This window comes from Melozone crissalis, unplaced genomic scaffold, assembly GCF_028551555.1.
Source record: "Melozone crissalis strain CALT ecotype California unplaced genomic scaffold, PUWL_Pcris_2 ptg000027l_1, whole genome shotgun sequence".
NCBI classification, from domain to species: Eukaryota; Metazoa; Chordata; class Aves; order Passeriformes; family Passerellidae; genus Melozone; species Melozone crissalis.
This window is the reverse complement of record NW_026535805.1, coordinates 29325134-29346846: the sequence shown is the minus strand read 5'-3', so window position 1 is coordinate 29346846 and position 21713 is coordinate 29325134. Positions and strand designations below refer to the sequence as shown.

At 37.4% G+C, this 21713-nt stretch overlaps 1 protein-coding gene across 1 annotated transcript in view; it reads right to left on the bottom strand.

Moving 5' to 3' along the window:
* Nucleotides 1-3277: 3277 nt before the first annotated feature.
* The window catches only part of WDR64 (WD repeat domain 64), a 59148-nt gene continuing 40712 nt past the window's right edge, over nt 3278-21713 (bottom strand). The window contains exons 15-28 of the mRNA XM_054280296.1: nt 21501-21677; nt 19840-19970; nt 18012-18089; nt 16270-16360; nt 14667-14781; nt 13251-13381; nt 11773-11878; nt 10083-10144; nt 9565-9674; nt 8584-8769; nt 4964-5057; nt 4298-4372; nt 4086-4119; nt 3278-3369 (exon numbers count right to left, since the gene is read on the bottom strand). Of these exons, the coding sequence (XP_054136271.1) occupies nt 3278-3369; nt 4086-4119; nt 4298-4372; nt 4964-5057; nt 8584-8769; nt 9565-9674; nt 10083-10144; nt 11773-11878; nt 13251-13381; nt 14667-14781; nt 16270-16360; nt 18012-18089; nt 19840-19970; nt 21501-21677 (1482 nt within the window). The remainder of the gene's footprint in view (nt 3370-4085; nt 4120-4297; nt 4373-4963; nt 5058-8583; nt 8770-9564; nt 9675-10082; nt 10145-11772; nt 11879-13250; nt 13382-14666; nt 14782-16269; nt 16361-18011; nt 18090-19839; nt 19971-21500; nt 21678-21713) is intronic.

The window sequence follows — 21713 nt, the reverse complement described above, 5'->3', positions numbered from 1 at the left end:
TTCTGGATATCCATGGACAAGCACATCCTGAAAGGTGGATAGAACTAGGTTACACACTTTCAAAAACTTCCCTTAACTCGGGTGTCTTTTCTGCATCGGATTCCTCAATTAGCCATCTGGCCAGTCAGCTGGTCAATGTGTCTTCTGAGATTTTGGTTGCAGGGAACAGAAGTTTGGGTAAATATATTGAAGGACAAAATAAGAGTTATGTCTGTGTGCCTTCTCCATCCAATCCTAGCCCAAATAATGGAAGCTATTATAGTGGTGGGTACATAACAAAGACTTTTGGTTCCCGGAGTTCTGGCACCATTGATGCCATTCAGCTTGAGCTGCCCCAGTGGGTGAGGGCAGCTGAAGAGCGTCACAGATTTTGTAAAGCCCTGGCAAGGGCTGTAATGAAATTCTGGCAAGCTAACTACTGTAGCCAGCAGAAACACAATCTTCTGACATGCTGAAAGAGGCTGTCCTGTTAAGATGCCTTTCCTTAATAGAGTAGTGATCTGGAACAATCAAACAACTCATTCACCTGCAACGCTGAAGTGCAGTATAATTGTGGATGCTGGTAGAAAGAAACCATCCTGCAAAGGAATGCATCAACATAGAGGAAATCCACAGTTAATACCAACAAATCCAACCCAAAAATTAACACACACCTTTGTACTAGACCCAGCCTTGAAATGACTGCTCTAAGATAAGTGGGTGCAAGCATCACTTGCCTGTGCTTAATTTCTTTCCAGTCTCATGATAAAAAAACTGATCTTCTAATAAATTCTGTGCAATGCCTTAGTGGATTATCTGTTCAAATAAATTAAATGTCTCTGCTTTTCTTTTGACCTTTAAGAAAGATAGTTGGATAATATCACTGTAGAAAATGTTTGGGGCCAGGACCAGTTTCCATTTGGTGCTTATAAAGCCCTAGGGTTTGGAAGTAAACAGTAATGCTGAGCAGTGACGTGCAGTCTGATCTACCCCAGGTTTTTTTAATATAATGAATTATGAAAAAAAGATCTGATAGCCCTTATAGCACTCTAACTTTGTCACACTTTAAATAGCATAACAATAAGGTAGTGACTGGGTGGAAGGCTGATAAAGATAGCACACACACATAATGCATTTTGGATGGTTTTCCTTACAGTATGATTCCCTCCTTTCTCTTCTGACAGCTTCTCCATTATTTCACTCACTATAGGATTAAACACTTGATTTTTACTGGCAATAGTACTGCATTGTGGATAGTTTCTGCACAGTGGAGAATAGAGTGGCATGAATAGCCATGACTACAAGTCAACTCCTAGAAAACATGGGCAATTAATAAAGAAAACTGAAATGAGAAGGAAGCAAGACTGAAAAGGGTATAATTTGAAAATCAAGAACCTCTGAAATCCTAGCACTGCTCAAAGTGTGGTAAAAAGAAATTACTGAGTAAATAGTCAGTTTTGAGGAAGTAAATAGTCAGTTAATAAACTGAAGAGAAGTGGGATATCTCCATCTTGCAACTACAATAAAATAGTTTAGGGTGTTTATTAGGGACAATGCCAAAGAGAAATATTACATTACGAATGATAAAACATAACACATATGAGCATCAAAATAAATGGGTAAGGATCTCTCTGAACCTTAACTGGGCATTTTTAATAGTCTTTGAAGAATAGGCAATTTTTAGGTAACTGAAAGAGATTTTTGTAGCTTTCAAAATTATACAGGACTCAGAATTGCAAGAATGTTACCTTTCATACAGCTAACTGGTAAATCATGGGTCAGATGAAGTGAACAGAGGTAGTAACTGGCAGATCACACTTTATTTGGTGCCACTTGGTTTGTCAGACAAGTCTGATTTTAGTTTTGATCAAAAGGTTGGCTAATGTGGTGGGCCTGGAAGACACCGAGTACCTGCACAGTTTCTTACTTGCTTCCTTACTTCTCCCAGTGGGATGGAGAAGAGATGTGGAAGAGCAGAAGGGAGAAAATTCTTGGGCGACAATGAAGACAGCTTAATAGGTGAAACAAAGCTGCATGTGCAAGCAAAGCAAAACAAGTAATTCAAGCACTGCTTACCACCAGTAGACAGATGTTTGTTTAGCCACTTCCTGGGAAACAGGGCCTCAGCACACATAATGGGGAGACAACTTGGGATGACAAACACTATAACCATGAACATCTTGGTTCCCTCCCCCATTCCATGAAGATGTTATATGGTACATATACAGGCACATACAAATACAGGTACATACCTGTCCCAGGTGTGTCCCTTCCCAGCTTACTCACTGGGTGTGGGAAAAAAAGGCACCTTCTTGTTGTGCTGGCATTGCTCAGCAATAGCCAAAACACTGGTGTGTTATCAACACTTTTATTTACTAATCCAGGACACTGCACCATAGAGGCTGCTATGGAGCAAATTACATTAATCCCTGCCAGATCTGGTACAGCTGATCATAAGGATTTTAAATATATTCCCACAAGATATTTTGCAGCTACTCCTCAATCCATCATAGCCTTGAAACAAGTTGAAGGCAGGTAAATAATTGGAAGTCGTTGTATATCCAGTTCATGAGAAGAATGTCTTTTTAAGAAGGCCAGCAGATCAAACATCATTCAATACCAGTATTATAGAAAACCTGCTATTTCCCCCAAAATAGTAGGTAATAATATCACTAGCTATATGCATTATCACTACTTATATGCATATGCAATTACCTTGTTTCTCACTAAGGTAAGACACTTGGCACCATTTGTATGCTTAGCCAAAGGATGAAAATGTGTTCTGTGCTCTGTGTCATGTTGTGACATTGTCCTGGAATGCTGAAATGCAAGAGAAGATTTGCAGAATCATGATGGATAATTAATTGAATATGAGTTCAGCAGGCACTTTTCTGGCTTAAGGGGTGAACACACTCTTTGAAAGCATATGCAAGGAACGAACAGGCAGAGACAGCAGAGCATATTAATTCTGTTGACTTTATGATTAATCTGGCAGGAAAAAAAGCAATATTCAGAAGTTCAAAATGGACAAATTGAAGCAAAGAGGAAATCAGTAGTTTTGACATAGAGAGTAACTGTCAGCAAATATACATTAAGTCAAATGGGCTTTTCAATATCTAGTTATACTCATACACTGGCTTTATTAGACTTTCTTCCTTGCATGAAGGATTGGAATAGAAGATCTGTTTTCTATATGTTCTACTTAATAATGAAATAGATTTAAACATAATTGAAAAGAAAAATAGAGAAAAAATAACAAAAGAAATCTGCTAATCCACTTAAATGAAGAAATGAAACTTTATTTATTGTCTTGACTCAAGTTTTCAATGGACTCTAGATCCTTTTCCCGTCCCTTGTGACTGGACTTCTCAGCTCTGATCCTATGAAGACCTTTAAAACATTTCGAGAACTAATTAACATACTAAGGTGAATAGACCAGACTGACAGCATTTTGTAACAGCAAAGAGAAAAAATATCTTTTTGTGCACATAGCTTACAGAAAAAGTCTGATTTCATTTTGTTGTAAATCCATTGCAGTGCCATTGGCTTCAGAGTATTTTATTTTCTTTTTCAGGAAGAAAACAAAAGACAGATTTCCAAAGTACATGAATGGTCAGAAAAAATAGCATGTGTGCCAACTATCTGAACACTGCTCCTGAGTTTTTTCTCACATGCTGTGATGCTGTATGTACAAAGATTAGGTCATATGTATTGGAATGCAGAGCTGGAATGCAAAGTATCCTATTAATCCCACATAAACAGCCATGTAGCATCTAACTGTGATCCAAGTTAGTTCTCTAGATACCCTCTACAGAAACGGATCAGCTCCTTTTCTAGGGGTGATTCATTTCATCCTATGATATGTGGGATAGACAAGCCTTTGGAAAACTCTGATCTTGCTCCATAGAAGAAAAACCTAGGAAGCTTTGCTAGACAGCTTGCAATAGATCAGATCATTAATACCCATAAAATAGTACTCCCTTACAATGCTCAAAGCTTTGGGCAGATGGGAATCAATAGGCTGGGGCTGGTTAAAAGAATCCAGTCCGAGTAAAACATTAATGACATGAGGTTGAACAGGAGAAGTAAACATCTGCAATACTCACTGTTTGGCATGCTCACTTCAATTGGAGTCTCAAGCTTCCACCAAAGTTGAATTGGAGTTGGATAGGTAGTAATGCAAATCATGTTAGAAAATTAAATTGAGAAGCAGACAATTAACAGCAGAATGTCAGTGTGTCACTGTAATAGTGTACAAGTGCTAATGGCTTCTGAGCTATAAACACCACCACCACAGGTAGAAAACACCTGTGCTTACCTCATATATAGGAAGAAACCCAAATACTGCACCAGCCTCTTTGCTTTCAAACTCAATAGTTTCCATAGGTTTTACCTGACCAAGGGAAGCCAAAGTGAGTGCATTAGTAGCTCAAGACAACAGGTAATGAAGACATTCTTACTACAACTCCAAGAAAAGATTTATATTCCCATGACTTTTAAGGTTAAAGCCAGGTAAAGATGGAAGAGTGCTACTGATACTCAATTAGATTTGTACAAAGTATATGAATGATGTACAAAGTAATGAAATCTAACTCTCCTGGCTTCTGATTTCATAGGAACACTGAAAGAACTATTGTATGCAACCAGGGATTCACTGTTATTCTAGTAGTTTCACACATCCTTAGAGTAAAGTTAGGATATTTAGGTTTTCTGTTGAAGTGGAGGAAAATTCTAGGGTTTCTTTTACATGTTTAAACCAGTGAATCAGTTTGTGCTGCCTTCTAACTGAAATTTGACAACGTGAAAAATGAGAATGAAAACCACAGACATTTCTTAGATCCCTCTGTTTTTACATTTTTGTTCTATGTCCATTGAATGAAAAAGATTTATGGATATTATTTATGGATAATTTTTAAATGAGAAATATACAATTTTATTTCCTATATGTCGCATGGAACATAAATTTATCATATATGTTTGCTACCTTTTCAGGAGCCAGAGCTCTGAAAAACTTATAGTTGTGAACTGCTTCCTCATCTCCATCCTTTTCTACATCTGATCTGGTCAGTGACTTCAACCTGTATGTACAAGACAAAAAAATCCTGAAATTCCTATCAAAATGATAGGATATAAATATAAATATATGACAATATAAATGATAGGCTATAAATATAAATATATGACAATATAAATTATAGGATATAAATATAAATTTATGACAATATAAATATATGACTCAAAATTAAATTATTTTGAACTATGCTACAAAATTAAATTATTTTGAAATATAAGTGATTTTGTATATTTACAAAATATAATTTATATTAGAACCTTCATAGGTGTCATGGAATGCTTCACTAATATTTTGTCAATCCAGGTATGGCTGTCACCTGTAGAGGGCAGGAAATCTTAATATAAACACCATTCACAAGAGTCATGTGCTAACTCTCTGATAATGGCTTTTCAGCATTTCTTTAAGTTCTGACTAGAACACCTGAATGTGACTTTCATAACAAAGGTGTCCCCTGCTGATATGTCTGGTTTGCAAATTTAGTCATGAGAAGAAATTATGTGGAGTGTCTGTTAGTGCAGATTAACAGTTGCCTTTATAATCAGAACAATAAGTCAGGTCACCCGAGCTAAGGATCTACAGGGAGAAACTGAGACCATTCTTCTATGTGACTCCATCTACTTGCTGGCATTTTTCAATCATTTTTCAAACTCCTGAGATGCTTGTTTAAACTGTAAGCACCTCTGCTGCTCAGATGGGTTTGTGCCTCTTCAAGTATGTGCACATTTGGGGAATATTTTCCCACACCTTTCTCCTGGAGAAGCTGGCTGGTCATGGCTTGGCTGGGTGCACTGTTTGCTGGGTAAAAAATTACTTGGATGGCCAGGCCCAGAGAGTGGTGATAAATGGAGTTAAATCCAGCTGGCACCCAGTCACCAGTGGTGTTCCCCGGGGCTTACTGATGGGCCCAGTTCTGTTTAATATCTTTACTGATGATCTGGACAAGGAGACTGAGTGCACCCACAGTAAGTTTGCAGATCACAGCAAGTTGGATGGGAATGTTGATCTGCTGGAAAGTGGGAAACCTCTGAAGAGGGACCTGGACAGGCTGGACCAATGGGCTAAGGCCAATGGTAAGAAGTTCAATAAGGCCAGGTGCCAGGTCCTGCCCCTGGGTCACAACAACCCCTGACAGCACTACAGGCTGGAGGCAGAGTGGCTGGAAAGCTGCCTCATGGAAAAGGGCCTGGATGTGCTGATCCACAGTGGCTGAACATGAGCCAGCTGTGGCCAGGTAGCCAAGGAGAATGGCTCATAGTCACTAGCTCAGCTGGCTAGAGCATGGTGCTCATAATGCTAAAGTTGTACAGGTCATTCACTTAAGAATTTGACTCGATGATCCTTGTGGGTCCCTTCCAATTCAGAATATTCTGGGATATTCAAACTATGATATACAAATAGTGTGGCCAGCAGGACTATGGGTGATTGTTCTCCTATACTCAGCACTTGTAAGAGCACACTTTAAGTGCTGTGTCCAGTTCTGGGCCCCTCAATTCAGGAAGAATGTTGAGGTGCTGGAGTGAGTCCAGAGAAGGGCAACAGAACTGGTGAAGGACTGAGGGGGTAAGTCCTATGAGGAGCAGATGGAAGAGCTGAATAGGAGGCCTGAGAATAGGAAGCTCAGGGGAGACCTTATTGATCTCTATAACTGCCTGAAAGGAGGCTGTAGCCAGGTGGGGGTTGGCCTCTTCTCCCAGATGACAAGAGGACAAGTGCAAATGGTCTCAAGTTCCACCAGGGGAGGTTTAGATTAGACATCAGGAAACATTTGTTTGCTGAAAGGGTAGTCAGGCATGGGAATTGGCTTCCCAGGGAGGTGGTGGAGTCACTGTTCCCAAAAGTGTTCAAAAGGCATCTGGATGTAGCACTTGAGGGATATGGTTTAGAAGTGAATATGGTGGTCCTTGGTTAATGTTGGACTCTATGATCTTAGAAATATTTTCCAACCTTAATGATTTTATGATTCAATGAATATATATCTGTTAATAACACTTATAACATGATTTGTAATTGAGATCCTAAAACGTTATCTTGGTGATGAGTATCGTATGAGTTATCCAATAAGTGAATTATACTAGCATCACAAAATAAGTGACTTTCTCCAAGACAATTGTCTGCATCCTGCAAAGTACAAAGCCTACCATCTGTAGTAACACAGCCTTTTGGATGATGGTTGGCTAGATCTTCATTACAATATTTGGTACAGTTAATCCAGAGGAACCAAGTCACTCTTGAGGTGACGGCACTCAAAGTTTGTAGAATGATAAGACTGAAACTTTCTATTGCATGGAGTGTGGCTGCTTTTTTCCCCAGTTCTCTACATAGTTAAGCATTTCTCATTTTCTTGCTCATTATCTGTTTAGTTAATGTGTTTAAAATGTATGATAGCCATTCTCCTTTACTGAAATATTTGAAGAATCCTCAAAATAGTCACAGTTTGACACAGGCATGTAATTTATGAAAAGTTTCTTTCAGATTAGCTGACTCAATAATTATATCTTTGGTTCCAGAGGTTTCAAACTGGCTGCTGACTATTCAGAGGAACCACAGGGCTCCTTCAAACACAGCCAAGCACTTCTCTGTATTGATGAGTTACTGTTCTGACTTTCTGACTGCAGTGACACTACTTATATTAGTAAGAACTCCATGGAATAATAATTACTAGCAGGATACTAAATTAAATGGGGTAACAGTAAAGGACCCTAGAGATTTTCCATTGTCCCAAATTGCTTTGGTTGGAAGGCAGCCTAAGAATGGACATGGTATATGAAAACTAACCACTAAACAATGCCTGATTTTTTAAGTCCTAAATATTTTTTTCCATATTTGGATTGCTTTGTTACTTAAGACACTGTGTTTATTTCCTCTGAAGATGCCCTTTTCAATATTTCTGTTCACTTGGTTAATCCACTAATTAATGAGCCAGAGTGTTCCAGGACTAGAAATATATACTTAAACTAACAGGCCAAGGCTCTCTGACTGAACTTGTAACTAACCATCTCCCTTAAGAACTCTACCTAGAAGAAAAGCTCAACACTGCTATTGAACACACATTTATGCCAGTTTCAGAATGCCACGATCTGTGAATCCTCTATCCATGTATGTGAATGTATCCATAGCATCCCAGCAAGTTTAAGATGACCATTTCTTAAACTGAAAGATTAAATTTGGTTTATTCTTCTAGAAGGATTTGTGTTTTGCTCAAAACTATTCACATTAAGCTGTTCAGGTAACAGGCTGCTAACCTGAGCAGCGTATGTAATATACAACCTCTAATTAGGCTAAAAGCTGAGACAAGTATCTAGTCATCACTATAACTGAGTTCAAACCTTGAACGTCACCTAATCCTGACTGTCACCAAGCCATAAAAAAGAAACAATTTATTCATACTGGGTCAAAAACCAACTTTGAAAAGATTTTTCTGAATAACAAATAGTACTATTTTTTCTGACCTTCAGATGAAAGGTGTTTTTAAAGCGTATTTCAAAACTGTTCCCCCAACCATACATGTATGTAAATGTATGAGATCTTACTTGTCTCTGTCCAGAATGAGAGGATATACAATCTTCTTCTTTTCCGTATGTTTGATCTCCTCTTTAATTACAGCAGAAAAATCACTAACATCAGAAGGCAAAATCAACCGACTGGTATCTGTTAAGTCAAACTTCCTGGCTTGTCCAAAGAAACCAAAATAATATCCAGTCCTGGCATGCCAAAGCCTACAGACATAGTAGAAGCAGTGCAAAAGGACAGAAAAGAAAAATAGATATATTTAGAAGTGGAACAGAAGTGAGATAATATTTGTGTACATTATCGAATTCCGCAGCACTGTTCTAGAGTTCTGTGTGCTAGTCATAAAAAACATCAATGAGATTGTTTTTATAATTTAAATAATTTGAGAGTGAAGAAAAAATCAGAAGGTTGTTGCAGAAGACAGAAAAAACCCCCAGTTCATGTTTGTATTTCTGAAAATCAGGAGTAAATGTACAAAAATCCTGAATTGTTCCTGCAGTAAAGTGCTGCCACCAGAGCAGGATCTACACAAAATTTCTTCATTTAATACTTCCAGAAAAGCAAGAGAAACCCCTTCAAATGTATTTTTTAGCTGAGAAGGAATTATAGTTGTCTATCAAGTATCTTCAAGCTTTCATGGTCTAATTGCATACACATTGATTAGATGCCATGCTTAGGATCCAAGTCAATTTAACAAGTACTGAAAGCTAACATAGGATTAGAACAGGAGACAACTTTTAAAATGATGTAGGCATTACCTATGTGTTCAAAGTAAAGCAAGGGCTGAAAGAAAATGACAGTCTGCAAAAGATCTGACTTCTAGAGAAGTGCTACATTAAAACCAGCTCTTTCGGGTGCAGAACAGAAAATGCACCCAGTGCATTTTATTGGAGTGCACTTTATTTAAGTTCTAGCCTACATGCAAGTGCAGCAAGAAAAGGAACTTTGAAGATAGCTCAACTGATTTGCCACAGCAGTAAGAAGTGTCAGTCATTTTATACCTGACTGAACCATCAACGGATGCTGTCGCTACCACATTTTTCTCCTCGTCAATAAATAAGTCAACCACTTCAGAAGAATGTGCCCTCCAGCAGAGCTCCTCCTTTATTGCCTGAGGGGAAAAAAGCAATATAACCACATTTGAGGCAGTTCTGTACTCCACCATGGTTGCTATCTTAGTGGATTTATCAGCATGTCTTTCTGAAAATTAGAAGAGGTGAAAAAATAATCCCTCCATGAAACAGCCTGCAAATGGCATATGGTAGAAACACTACCCAGGGAAAATGGATAAATTCATTCTTAATATACCTTCTTTGAGCATATTGAAATAATGCTAACACCATTTTACTTATGTTTTTCTTTTTTTTTCTTTTCCACAGCATCAAATTATTATTTCAAGCACAAAATATGATCTTTATATGCAGAAAACTTTTTTATCCCTGTAGAGCTCTGCATTATTTTTTTCTGTTAGTCTGGGTATACTGTTCAAGTTAAGAAGGTCTGAAAGATAATTCCTTACATTTTTTATATTTCGTGAATCTTCTAAGAATGAGGCCATGTTCCAGCGAAAAATATATCCCTCTGTTGCAGAAAGGAGAAAGCAAAACATCAGTAAGTTTCTTTAGTGCTACACCTTCACTTGTTGCTGCCATTGACTCTCAGTAGACACTAGGCAGAATGAAGCAGAGAACACAGGTCAGTTAGTTTACAGTGAATATAACTATTTTATTGTCAAGCTCAGAGTAGAAATAAAGGACCGTTCATTAATACGCAAAGAAACATATGCAAGTTGTGAACAATCTGTCATGAACTGGATAGGTCTGAAATGGAAGTAAGGTAAATCTTTAAATTATGAGTGAAAAACAAGTCATCTCATCATGACAGTTGTCTATTGCACAGCTGAGGTATGAGAGCTTCCTGGGGATTACACTCGTTTTCAATCCTGGTAAAATGGACAAAGTTTAATTAATTGTATACATAATGAATGCTTAATGTTTTACAACCTTTTAGGGCACTCATGTGAAACTAGAATCAAAGAACCACTTTCCTTATTACCCACAACTGGCCTAGACTCCCCCTCTCCTGATGAAGTTGCCTCCTACTTCTCATTTCTACTACAAGACAGAGGAATATTTTTTGTAATTCCAACTTTCATACCAGTCACATTTGATTTCTAGGACTGTACATTTGCAAGCAAGGGAGGAGGCAGGCAGAGAAGCTGACCTTTTTATAACAAGGAAGAATTTGTAGAGGGGAAAGGAAATTGGTAGCAGCACTGCAGATAAAAGAGAAGAGTGTGGAAAGCATGAAAAGCAAATACACAGTGACACAAACACAAAAAGGCAAAGGGAGAGTATCAAATGAATAGGTAGTAGGGTGGATACTTTTCCACAATTAATTGAAATCCTGTTCAGTGCATGCGGCCTTTCTGAACTCATTTACTCATTTGAATCAGAGAGGAGTGGAAACTCCTCATCATTTTCAGTATAAAAGTCAAATTATTGCTCAATTTTGAAAGAAAAGGGGAAAAATCCCTTGCTCCATCCAATATCTGACCACATAGGAGCAGGAAGTTGTCAGAAAACAGTTTTAATACATATTTTAAAAGAAAAGTGACACATTATGATGGACACAGAAATGGAAAATTGCCAGGGTGATTCCAAAGGTTTGAAGAAGAATCAGACAGCAGATAAACATTCTGCCAAAGGAAAGTCAGATTTCATGTGAAATTAAAGGTTTAGCAATGAGCTGCTAGCATTGACCAGTGCTTTTCCTATACGGCTGTGTACTGCTGGAGCCATTACTGTGCACTCTGTATGAGTGTTTGAATCACAGCTCTTGGTACACCCCAAGATGCAACTTTTTATTTAGCATTACTACCACGGAGTTGAAATTTTTGCTTGTTCTTAGCAGTAATCTTTGCCCTTGGGATCAATATCATAATTTAGATGGAAAGTATATTCAGGGCATATGAATGAAGAAAATTTTAATGTCTTTTATGAAAACAATTCTACTGATAACACTGCAACACTAACCTTTAATCTACTATCCTTTTATAAAACACTTCTTACAATCATTTATTTATAGCTTTGATGGAGAAAACCTGGCAGCAATTGAATCATCATTTCCACATTTCTGGCACATTTGCACCATGATATTTTCTTGTCCTACTGACTGTCCTGAACAAAATGACTAACATGTTTACTCACCTTTAGTGCCAGTCAAAAGAATTTTAGTGAAGAAGTCTGTACACAGTGCTGTCAGAGGACCTGAGGGACGTCCTGCAAAGGGCAGAAGTTCTTTCATCAAGTTTCCCTAAAACAAACAAACAAACAAACAAACAAACAATGTTTATCTTATAATACCTACATATTAATTAATTCATCAGAATTTGAGTGCCATTGATTTTATCTATTCAAAATTACTGAGCTCATATCTATTCAGAAAGCTGCTAAGAAGGTAAATTCCTAAATCTACTGAGTGATGAAAATAGCTGTGTATTATTCTGGATTGCTGTCTCTTGTACACTGAAAGGACAAGCTCTTTAATTCTTCAGGCAAGTCAGTCTAGTTGCACCTACCCCTACTTCACCACTTACCCCTCATTTGCTATGGAATAGCATTAGCATGCCCCTAATTTGCTACTGAAATACTGATTTTTGCTGCAAATGGGCCCATAATGTCTCCTTCACCAACTTGTTCTAAGTTAGCACCAGCAGACTTCCTCCATTATTGCCTCTTCAGGACTGGGAGGGTGTGAGGGAGAATGTCTTGCTGATAAGGAGATTCTTATTTTGTCACCCATGTAATGATGATGACAATCATTCGAATGATGACACCACTGGCATATGAATTTGGAGATTGCTGTAAGAATCTAAGCACACTAATATATCAACTGTGAAGAAAACAGAACCCAGCAAAGCTCACAACTACAATACTTGGATACATTTACCATAATTTTTGCATACAGCATCTGCAAGATTACCTTCACCATCTTTCTTCCCACGGAAAAAAATTCTTCCCATGACTTGCTTTAGCTGGGATTCCTGTTAAAGCTTGACTTTTTATGACCACTGTCTGTCACAAAGAGCAATATTCCCAATCAACCAATAATATCATGGTACTTTCCCTTCTTGCTATATTACTTTGTGTATCTTATTTAGAGTAACATGCCTGGAAAATTCTTCTAGATCTGAGGTGATATGACAAATAAGCCTTTGCCATTTGGTTGCATGATGGGCTTTTCAAGCCCATAACAGTTGGAGATGTTCTGTGTTAGGACTATATTCTAACAAACCAGGACACTATTCTCTCCTGGTTTGTTACCCTACTAGTGCTAACTGGCATTATTTTCCAGACATATTTAGCCTTTCCTGACAGTAGGACACTCTGCCTTGCCTATCATCCTGTCTTAGAAGGTAAATGTTATGGGTGAATAATCAAATTCTAGACTTTCACAAAAATTGTTTTAATTACTTGAAGTCATGTTTCCTTGTTTTCTGCTTGCCATTAAGCCCTGCTGCAGTTACTGAAGCAGAACTAATTTGTGTCCATGGAAGAAACTGATAACCAAAAGATGCAATAAATATCTGCTGCTGCAATTGCTAGTTAAGGGGCAATTTTCCAAAGATTACTGCAATTATCTTCTCAGTGCTCCAGTCCCTTCCCAAAGACATTCAGTTGGCTACCTGACTACTCCACAGGCGGATACAGCCACTTTCATGAGCAGAAGCCATTAGAGGGGATAGTCCTGCTTTAGCCTTCAACAATTGTTCATTCACCTCCGGATCCTGGGTGTCCTTACAGGTAGTTGTTTCTTCTGCTTTGGAACACAAATGATCTTATATTTTCTCAAAAGGTTTTAGTATTGCTTTTCAATGCACAGAAGTTACATAACACTAGAAAAATAATTACATTTGAAAATAAAGCCCATCATCAAGATGGCATTACTCTAAAAACATTAGAGGCATAGATAAAGATAACTGAAAAGAAATGGGAACGATCTTCATTATCTTATCTAAACCAGCCAGAACTATTGCTCAGTGATGTAGGGGAAACTTAATTAGAAGAGAGCCATTTTAAAGGATTTTACAGATTTTACAGGAACTGCAAGCACAAGTGAGAGTGGAGGAGGAGTGCAGGACATCAGGACAGTGGTCATCAGGGCAGCTACCAGGCAGATGTGCAGCCTCTGCATGAGGCTTCTAGAGACAACAATGAATTCAGCAATAAAATTTAATAATGACATGACACTTAACACTTCTGGAATCGTAGATTTCTACACTTATTTCTCCAATTGAAAACTTTTGCTAGATGCAAGGGGATGATCACAGAGACCCATTCTGAGTTTCTGCTGTGACTTTTCCAGAGCTGGAGATGCTGGCAGGACCTTCATAGACATTCAGTGGACACAAGACGTAGCATGAGTGTCTATTTAACTGGGCAACAAGGCTTAGGAATATTCTAGTTTTAAGGCATGCTTTTCCCCCCAAATAAATTGATCTTAAGTCCATATTGCAGATGATCAAATTTCTTATTACTGGGAAATTCTGCTTTCCAGCAGAGGATTTCTAAGGGATTCAGAAGAATCTAGAGGATTTATTTCTTGCAAATTCACCAACTCATTTCTACAGCTTTAACTCAGGCTCTCTCTTGATTATGATTTTTTAAGGACAGACACCATAATGAAGAATTTTCTTTCAAAAATTTCACCTAGTTTCACAGCTTTTGTTTGTGGGCCCATTTATTGATGCTTGACTCAAGTTGGCTCTTGCTATATTATTTCAATAATTCATTGCTTGAATATTTATGTAGAAGAAAAGTGTGTGTAGTTGACATTCCCAAATTCTGAATGTGTTATCATGTCAATTTGGAGAAAAAAAGCAATTAAAGTCTTGCATATCCTGCATCTTGGCCTGGCTTTTGGGAAATAATTGCAAGTTAGGAGGGAGAAAAAGATTATGAGATCTATCATCCACATACCAAAAATATCCCAATTACTCTAAACAGTGTTTGCCAGACAAACTGACAAACTCGTTTTCTATAATAATCTGGGCAGAACTCATGGATCAACATCAAAAAGAATGAAAAACATCTTTCTGTACCTGTTTTTATTTCAGTATTAATTTCATCATTTTTTTCAGTATTAATTTCATCACTTTTTTCAGTATTAATTTCATCACTTTTTTCAGCATTAATTTCATCACTTTCTGCATTTTTCTAAAAGAAACAAAATATAAGAGAATTAGGAAGTGGAATTTGGATATAACTACAGAACAGTTCACTGGTTGAAATTATTATAAGAACTTATTTTTTTAGTTTGATTATTCAAATATTTCTCCAATTTCCACTGAGTGTAAAGAAGAAACACTTTTTTGAAGAGAATCAACAGATGAACAAATCAAAACCAAAATGAATGGCAATTAAGGAGCATGTTAAATGTCAATTTGGCTCAATAGCCCTAATTTCTCAAGACAAGCAACATCAGTCACAATTGTGAATGTAACCAAGATCTCTTTGAGAATGTCATTCAGAACATGCATATAGTCTTCTTACTGCCTTGAGCAAAAATTAACAAAGTTTAAAAATACATTTATACATATATAAACATTTACTCATGTCTGCATTTTCAGTAAGAGAATTTTCAGAAATCCTCATTTGTGCCTTGCTACAGGCTTCTGAGGATCTCCAAGGCTGACAGCAATCAGCATACTGACCTCAGAAATTGCCAAGTCAAATAAGGCAGGGAAAACTCTGCGGCCTCGAGTGTTTGAGGTATGTCAGAAAGAGGACAAGTCACTTAAATCTCATCCAACGAATTTATGTGTAAGGCTTAATGTATGTGATTTTCAGGGATTTTTATAAAGACTGAAAATCACTTTCCATTTGTTATTCCAATGACGACACAGCACAGTGTACTGGATACTTTGGTTTGTAGATGGCAATTAAGTCAGAGTTTGCTTGGGAATCTATCCAAGTGCCATGTTCTGCTGAAACAACATGCTGGTAAGAATCTGAGAGGCAGCAGGATTTTCCTTTTTTTGCCTACTTGATTTTTATTGCTCTGCAAGTATGGCATGTCCTTCTGGCATAGAAAGGCAAAAAAGTGTCACAAAACCCATAACGCTATCCTTAGCAAAAAAATAAAAAATATGCAGATTGAGACACTGATACAGTGATGGTAAAAAAAAAAAAAAAAAGAAAAAAAAGAGATACTTTCATTTGAAAGAATGTATCCAAGCAAGCGTGGCTGCAATGTTGAAGTGGTTCTGCTATTATTCAATATTATTCAAGTACTTCATGATTTGTCTATTTTACCTTCCCCCCTGAATCCTTGTATACCCCCATTTGAAAGTCAGAATTGCTAGTGATAAGTATCTGTCAAACACTTTGATAGTTAGCTATTCCATGTGTTACAAAGCCAGCTGACTAACAAAGGATTCTTAATGCATGCACTGTGACAGTCAGTTTACAAAACTAAAAAAGCTTTGTTAATTATTCATAATTATTCATAATTCTTAATTATTAATTTCTTCATAACTCATTCCTAATTCATCATTCTAAATTCTTCAATATTCTTGATATTTAGTTTTGTGGATGGTGTTAGGGAGTTATTTTACTAAGTTTGCAGTATTTTAAAATCAAAACCAAAAAGAAATCAGAAATTTGTTTTGAATGCTACCAAATCCATCAAACCAGCATACCTACCTCATGTAGGTCTGAAGAACTTTCCTTGTGCTCTGCAATGGCACTGGCATCACTCCTCACAGAATGAGCAGAGGACATGGAAATTCTTTTCCTGTGTGAAAGAAATTATTGAAGATCACTGATATTCTTGAAAATACTATTTGATACCTGGAAATCAACATCACCCAGCATTAAAAAGCATAATAAAATAGTACTTAAACTGATTAGACTAATTAGACTAAGGGTTATTGGTTCTATATATTTTTCTAAGTAACTAGGCAATATTTGCATATTACACAGCCAGCCTCTCCTGGCAGGAGTTTTGAGCTAATGGAATCCATAGTAATTGAAAACTAACATTGGTATTCATCCTTAGGGCACAAAAGGGAAAAATTAACTGCCTGCCAATGGCTTTTTCCCTTTCATTTTACACAGTACTTACTCTGCAAATAGTTTTCAATTAATCAAAAGACTTATTTTAAAAGTGTTATGAAAACTCTCAATAATGCAGTTTTGTGGAAGAAAATAATGAAAAAAAATGGATGCGATCTGCAATGGTTTTGTTTCTGAGTCATGAAAAATTCTGACTGTGTTAATAAGTGGTTCTTTCCACATAACACACTAGTGTCACTGCTGCTCTGCTTTTGGCAAGAGTATCTGAATAACTGGCAGAGTTAGAAACTATGGAGCTGGGGTAGTCCACTTAAATTTGGTCAGGTGGCCATAACTTTGCAATTTTCATTGTTTGATTTTACAGATTCGCTATCATGCTTGAACATTTTGTGTGTGTGTGTGTGTGTGTGTGTGTATGATCACAGACAAATTTATCCTGTATCTTCCCAGTAAATACAAAACATCCTAAGACTATGATTTTCCAAATCATTATAGGATTCTCCTGTTTAAGAACAGCAAAAGCTTATCTTCATTTATAAAAAAATCTATTTATGAATTTTAATCACTCCTTTTTTTTATTTAGCTAGGATTTCTTAACCTAATCAAGTTATAATGTCAAAAAGAGAATTTGTGTTCAATTAAGTAGCACTGATATCAAGTTGCATAAGCTTCTTGAAGATTTTAAAGCAACATAAGGCCATAAAGCAGCTTTATGGTTCACAAGAGCAAAAAAGCTGTCAAATTGCTAAAAACTTAAAGCTGCATAGATATTTAAACCATACTGAATCCTTTTGGCTACCACTGCCTTTGCATATCCATGGGAAGACAAGTGTTTCTGAAGTGAGGTACAATGCCTTTCTTTCAAAATGAGCATATTTAGCTAAAATTCTCTTTTTATTCAATACTATCAATCTATGGAAGCTTCTAGCTTGTTTTAAGAGGAATCTTGTGGCTACACACTTTGATGGGCTTGCCTCTTTGCTGAGAGTGCCTAAAAGCAGGAGGATTTTATCAGGTTTAAAATAAAGAAAAAGTCTGCTGCCACAAAATAGAGATAAAAGAAGTTATGATACACTGGAAAATTGATACTGGGCAAAAGCTACCTTCTGTTGAATTCTTCAACATAACTGAGACTTATGAGACCGTTTAGAGAAAAAAGGAAGAGCTGAGTGGAAAAAATAACATATCATATTTTTTGACAAGCATTATGAAAGTTTAGGACTTGGAAAATTAATTAACAGTATGGACTTGAATTGATTAATTACAAATAAAATCGTAATTGAAATAATCTGTTTTGGAGAAACATTGCATCATTTTACTACAACAAAATACCAAATTACTGTGCCAAGGGAGATAAAATGCACAGTTACCTGGAAGAGGAAACACTACGTACAAGGAATAATATGGCATTGACTCCAGAGCCCTCATTGTCTTCAGCAGTTATACGCCTGAAAACAAAGGTATTTGTACAGGATATATCAGATAGGTTGTATATTTTCCCAGAAAATGTTTCACATTTAACTTGTAATTAAAATAAAATTAAAATTTTAATTTCCCAGAATGCATGCCACCTAAAGTTGTTGACAGTTTTTCAGAATCAGTTAATCAGTTATGATGGTTTAATGTCAGTGGGCAAGACATACAGAACGTGCCTGTCACAGGAAAAACAGGTACCTGATGGAATGATGAAAATTTCATTCAGCCAAGTATTTTCTTGAAGATTACTATTTAAGAGGAAAGTGAAGTAACTTAACTAAGTTAATGTTAGCAATGTACCTTTTTCCTGGCACTCAAACAGTGATGTGAATCCTGGGTAAAGTACTCTACTAACATTCACCTTCCTGTCTTCCATGCATTTATATGAATTGGCTGCCTCATATTTGGGGAAGCAAATACAAAGAAAGAGCCACTTCTGAACTGTCTGAACTGCAGTAAAGTTTTGATTATTTTTCATGGTACAGAAAACTATTGAAGTGAAGGGAGACGACCATCCGACTGATGAACATCGAACTCCGATTTATTGATCAATCAGCCACTTTATATAACAGTGTTAATTAACTTCATGCATATTGCAAAATCCAAGCTCACGATAGGTTAACAGAGAAAACTCTAACCCCTCCTTTTGTTTTACAATACCTATGATTTGTTTATTGAAAACAGGACAGCGTTCTCACTGTGATATGAAAAGTTCCCAAAACCTCCATATCTGTTCCCAGAGTAGCTATCTTTTCCCAGAGAGCCCAAGGACAGAGTGTTTTGCCTGCTATGGGAAGACTGTCTGAGAATCTTATTGTTTATAAAGTGGTGCTTTAGAGAGCCTAATTATTTATAGAATCAAGCCTGGGAATTGCTTTACAACTACCTTTTACTTTTCCCTCAACTGTATGCCTTCATGGCCTCTTTCTTTAAGCCATACTTGAACCACACTCTCCACAGAAAACTTGTCTCGCTTTCTCACAAACTTGCCAATTTTGCTTATGAAGGATGAAGTGAAACTCTTGAGTAGGATAGTTAAATATTAATTTTGTATGGTCCTAAAAGACGTATTCTTTCACTAACACAGGAATACTGCTATGCTGCTCCACTCAGTCTAACTAGACATATTGCCATTGTTCAGCTTACTGATGTAGCAGCTTAATGGGGATAAGAATATCTGGAACCATCCTGTGATCACTCTTTGTAACTTTCTCTGAAAGATCTTTACTCTCAAACCTCCAAAATCACATCAGGTTTCTCCTCATTGAATGTGACTTCTAGTCTTGTAGGTATGGACAGTGATTGAGATACTGATAATGTAGAACATCTGCAATTATCATCTGAAGTAGCATTAGTTCCAAATGTCCTCCCAAACACAAAACTTCCAAAGTAAGGATGTCAGTAGCAGCCTCTAGTCCATGACTAGAGTGATTTACATAGTGAGAGCTTCCTTCAGTGGCAGTGCTGAGTTACATTAAAACATTATTTTTAGTTACATCATCCCTTTCCCCAGTGACCCTCCTGATCACTTCTCCTACCTGCAATGTCAGGACTAGCTAGCAAAGTAATTTGAAGTTGGAAGAAGGAGGGCCCACATAAATTGCTACTTTAATTCCTGCTTGTAAATCACCCTTTATAGTTGGGCATATTGGAATTTCTAGTATGCCATTGAAAAGTTTGTGTGACATACTGGAGATCAAAAGGCATGAAAGTAATACTTACAGGCATGTCACAGAGGCAGATTCAAAATCCCACAAATTTATTTCACCATTTGCACTTCCTGTAACTATTGATCTGCCTCCTTCTACTTGTAAAACATCAAAACACTTAATATCCACAGAAGATAAAAAAGTCTACAAAGAAGATTAAAAGAAAAAAAATGAGTAGGAGTAAGAGTAGGACACTATAGACAGTGAAATATTTTAACTGGTAATAGAAAAAAATGCCTACATTGACAGTGTCTACAACAACTGCATATGGGATGCTATTTTAATACTATTGTATTTAAACTATATAGAAGCACCAGAGGAAACAGGAAGTGAAAGTATTGGGAGACTCCCTGCTGCAGAGGACAGGGGCCTCCAACCTGACCTGCTTTTTACACCACAGTTGCAATTTGAACATTTAAAAACAAGTGTAAGGGCTGAAGATTAATAATGAGTAGGTATCTGTGGAGATATTCTGTTGCAGTGTGTTGTAAACTGTTTTAAACTCCTGGGTCCCTTTCCCAGGTGTGCCTATATGCCTCTCCCTTCCCCCTCGCCCCCTTGCTTAGTAAGTCCTGTCCATCAGGCTTAACATTCCAGCAAGGCGTCGTGTGGTTGGTCAAGTTCAGAGGCTGCTCCCCTATGCCCAGGGGTCATTGGCCTGTCTAGGTGTCCCTCGTCCCTTGAGACCCCGCCCCTTTCACCTGGTTGGTGCTCATCTGTCCCCTCCCCTCCCCCTGCCCCGGGAGCTTAAAAAGGTGATCAGACCATGTGCTCGGTATGCTGTTGGAGCAACTGCTCATGTGCAGACCTCTGTAACCATGGAATAAACCATGGATTAAACCCTCCAGCAGAATCCATCTCCTTTTTCTCTTCACCATCGCCAGAAGCTCTTCCTCCTGAGGCAAACGAGTTCCTGACAAGCCTGGACTTGTTCAGTGTCCTGCTGCAACCACCAGCAAGCCAAGGTATCTCTGGGGTGATTTACACCACAGTTGCTGCCTTTGGCCCAGCAGCGAGGGTCAGACTGGCCCAGGCACCATCTATCTGATAATATTGGGATTCTTATTCCAATAATATTCTAATCAAGTTAAAGGAAGAAGTCATTGAACAGAGATATAGTGACCTTTCCATGAACACCATCCACACCTGTTACAAAGTTAGTGAAATTTTACAAGACAGAACTTAAGTCTTGTGGACTACTCAAGTTAAATTGAAACATAAATTTGCCATTTTATTTTACTGAAGCAGTAAGAGGAGAAAATGGAATCACTCAGCTTGATCTGACCGTGCCACTACTACTAAAGGTCAGCCTAGCTATAGGAGGAAAGACATGTCATTTCTAGAGGTGTTTATGTGAGACCCTCAACTTACTATATTGTACAGGAATGTGAAGTTTATGTCCAGAGAAACTCCTTAATTATGGTGATAACCATGCAATTGACTTCTAGGAAGAGATAGCCCTTAGAAACATGATTTATTCTGCGCATTTATTTCAGTATACTGAAAAGTTTGGAATCTCAGAATCACAGAACGTGTAAGGTTGTAAGGGACCACAGTGAAGAATAATTATTTGGTTGCTGTCCTGTGGCTAAAACATGAAATACTTGTGAGCACAGTAAACATTTTACTTTCTAATCTTCTGTAAATGTTGTGAAACTTTGAAGTGGTTCTCACCTCTTTATCATTTCTCATGGAACTGGTGTTACATAGAAGCCGAATGTCTGGAAAAAAATATTGTGTTTCTAAGGGGGAAGGCTTCAGTGACAGATACACAACTGGATTCCTTTGTGGAAATGGTATTATCTCAGGAAGCATCCATGTGACATAAAGATCTCTTTGAGCTGAGTCACCCTATTAAAATAACCGACTTAATGAAAGAGGAAGGAA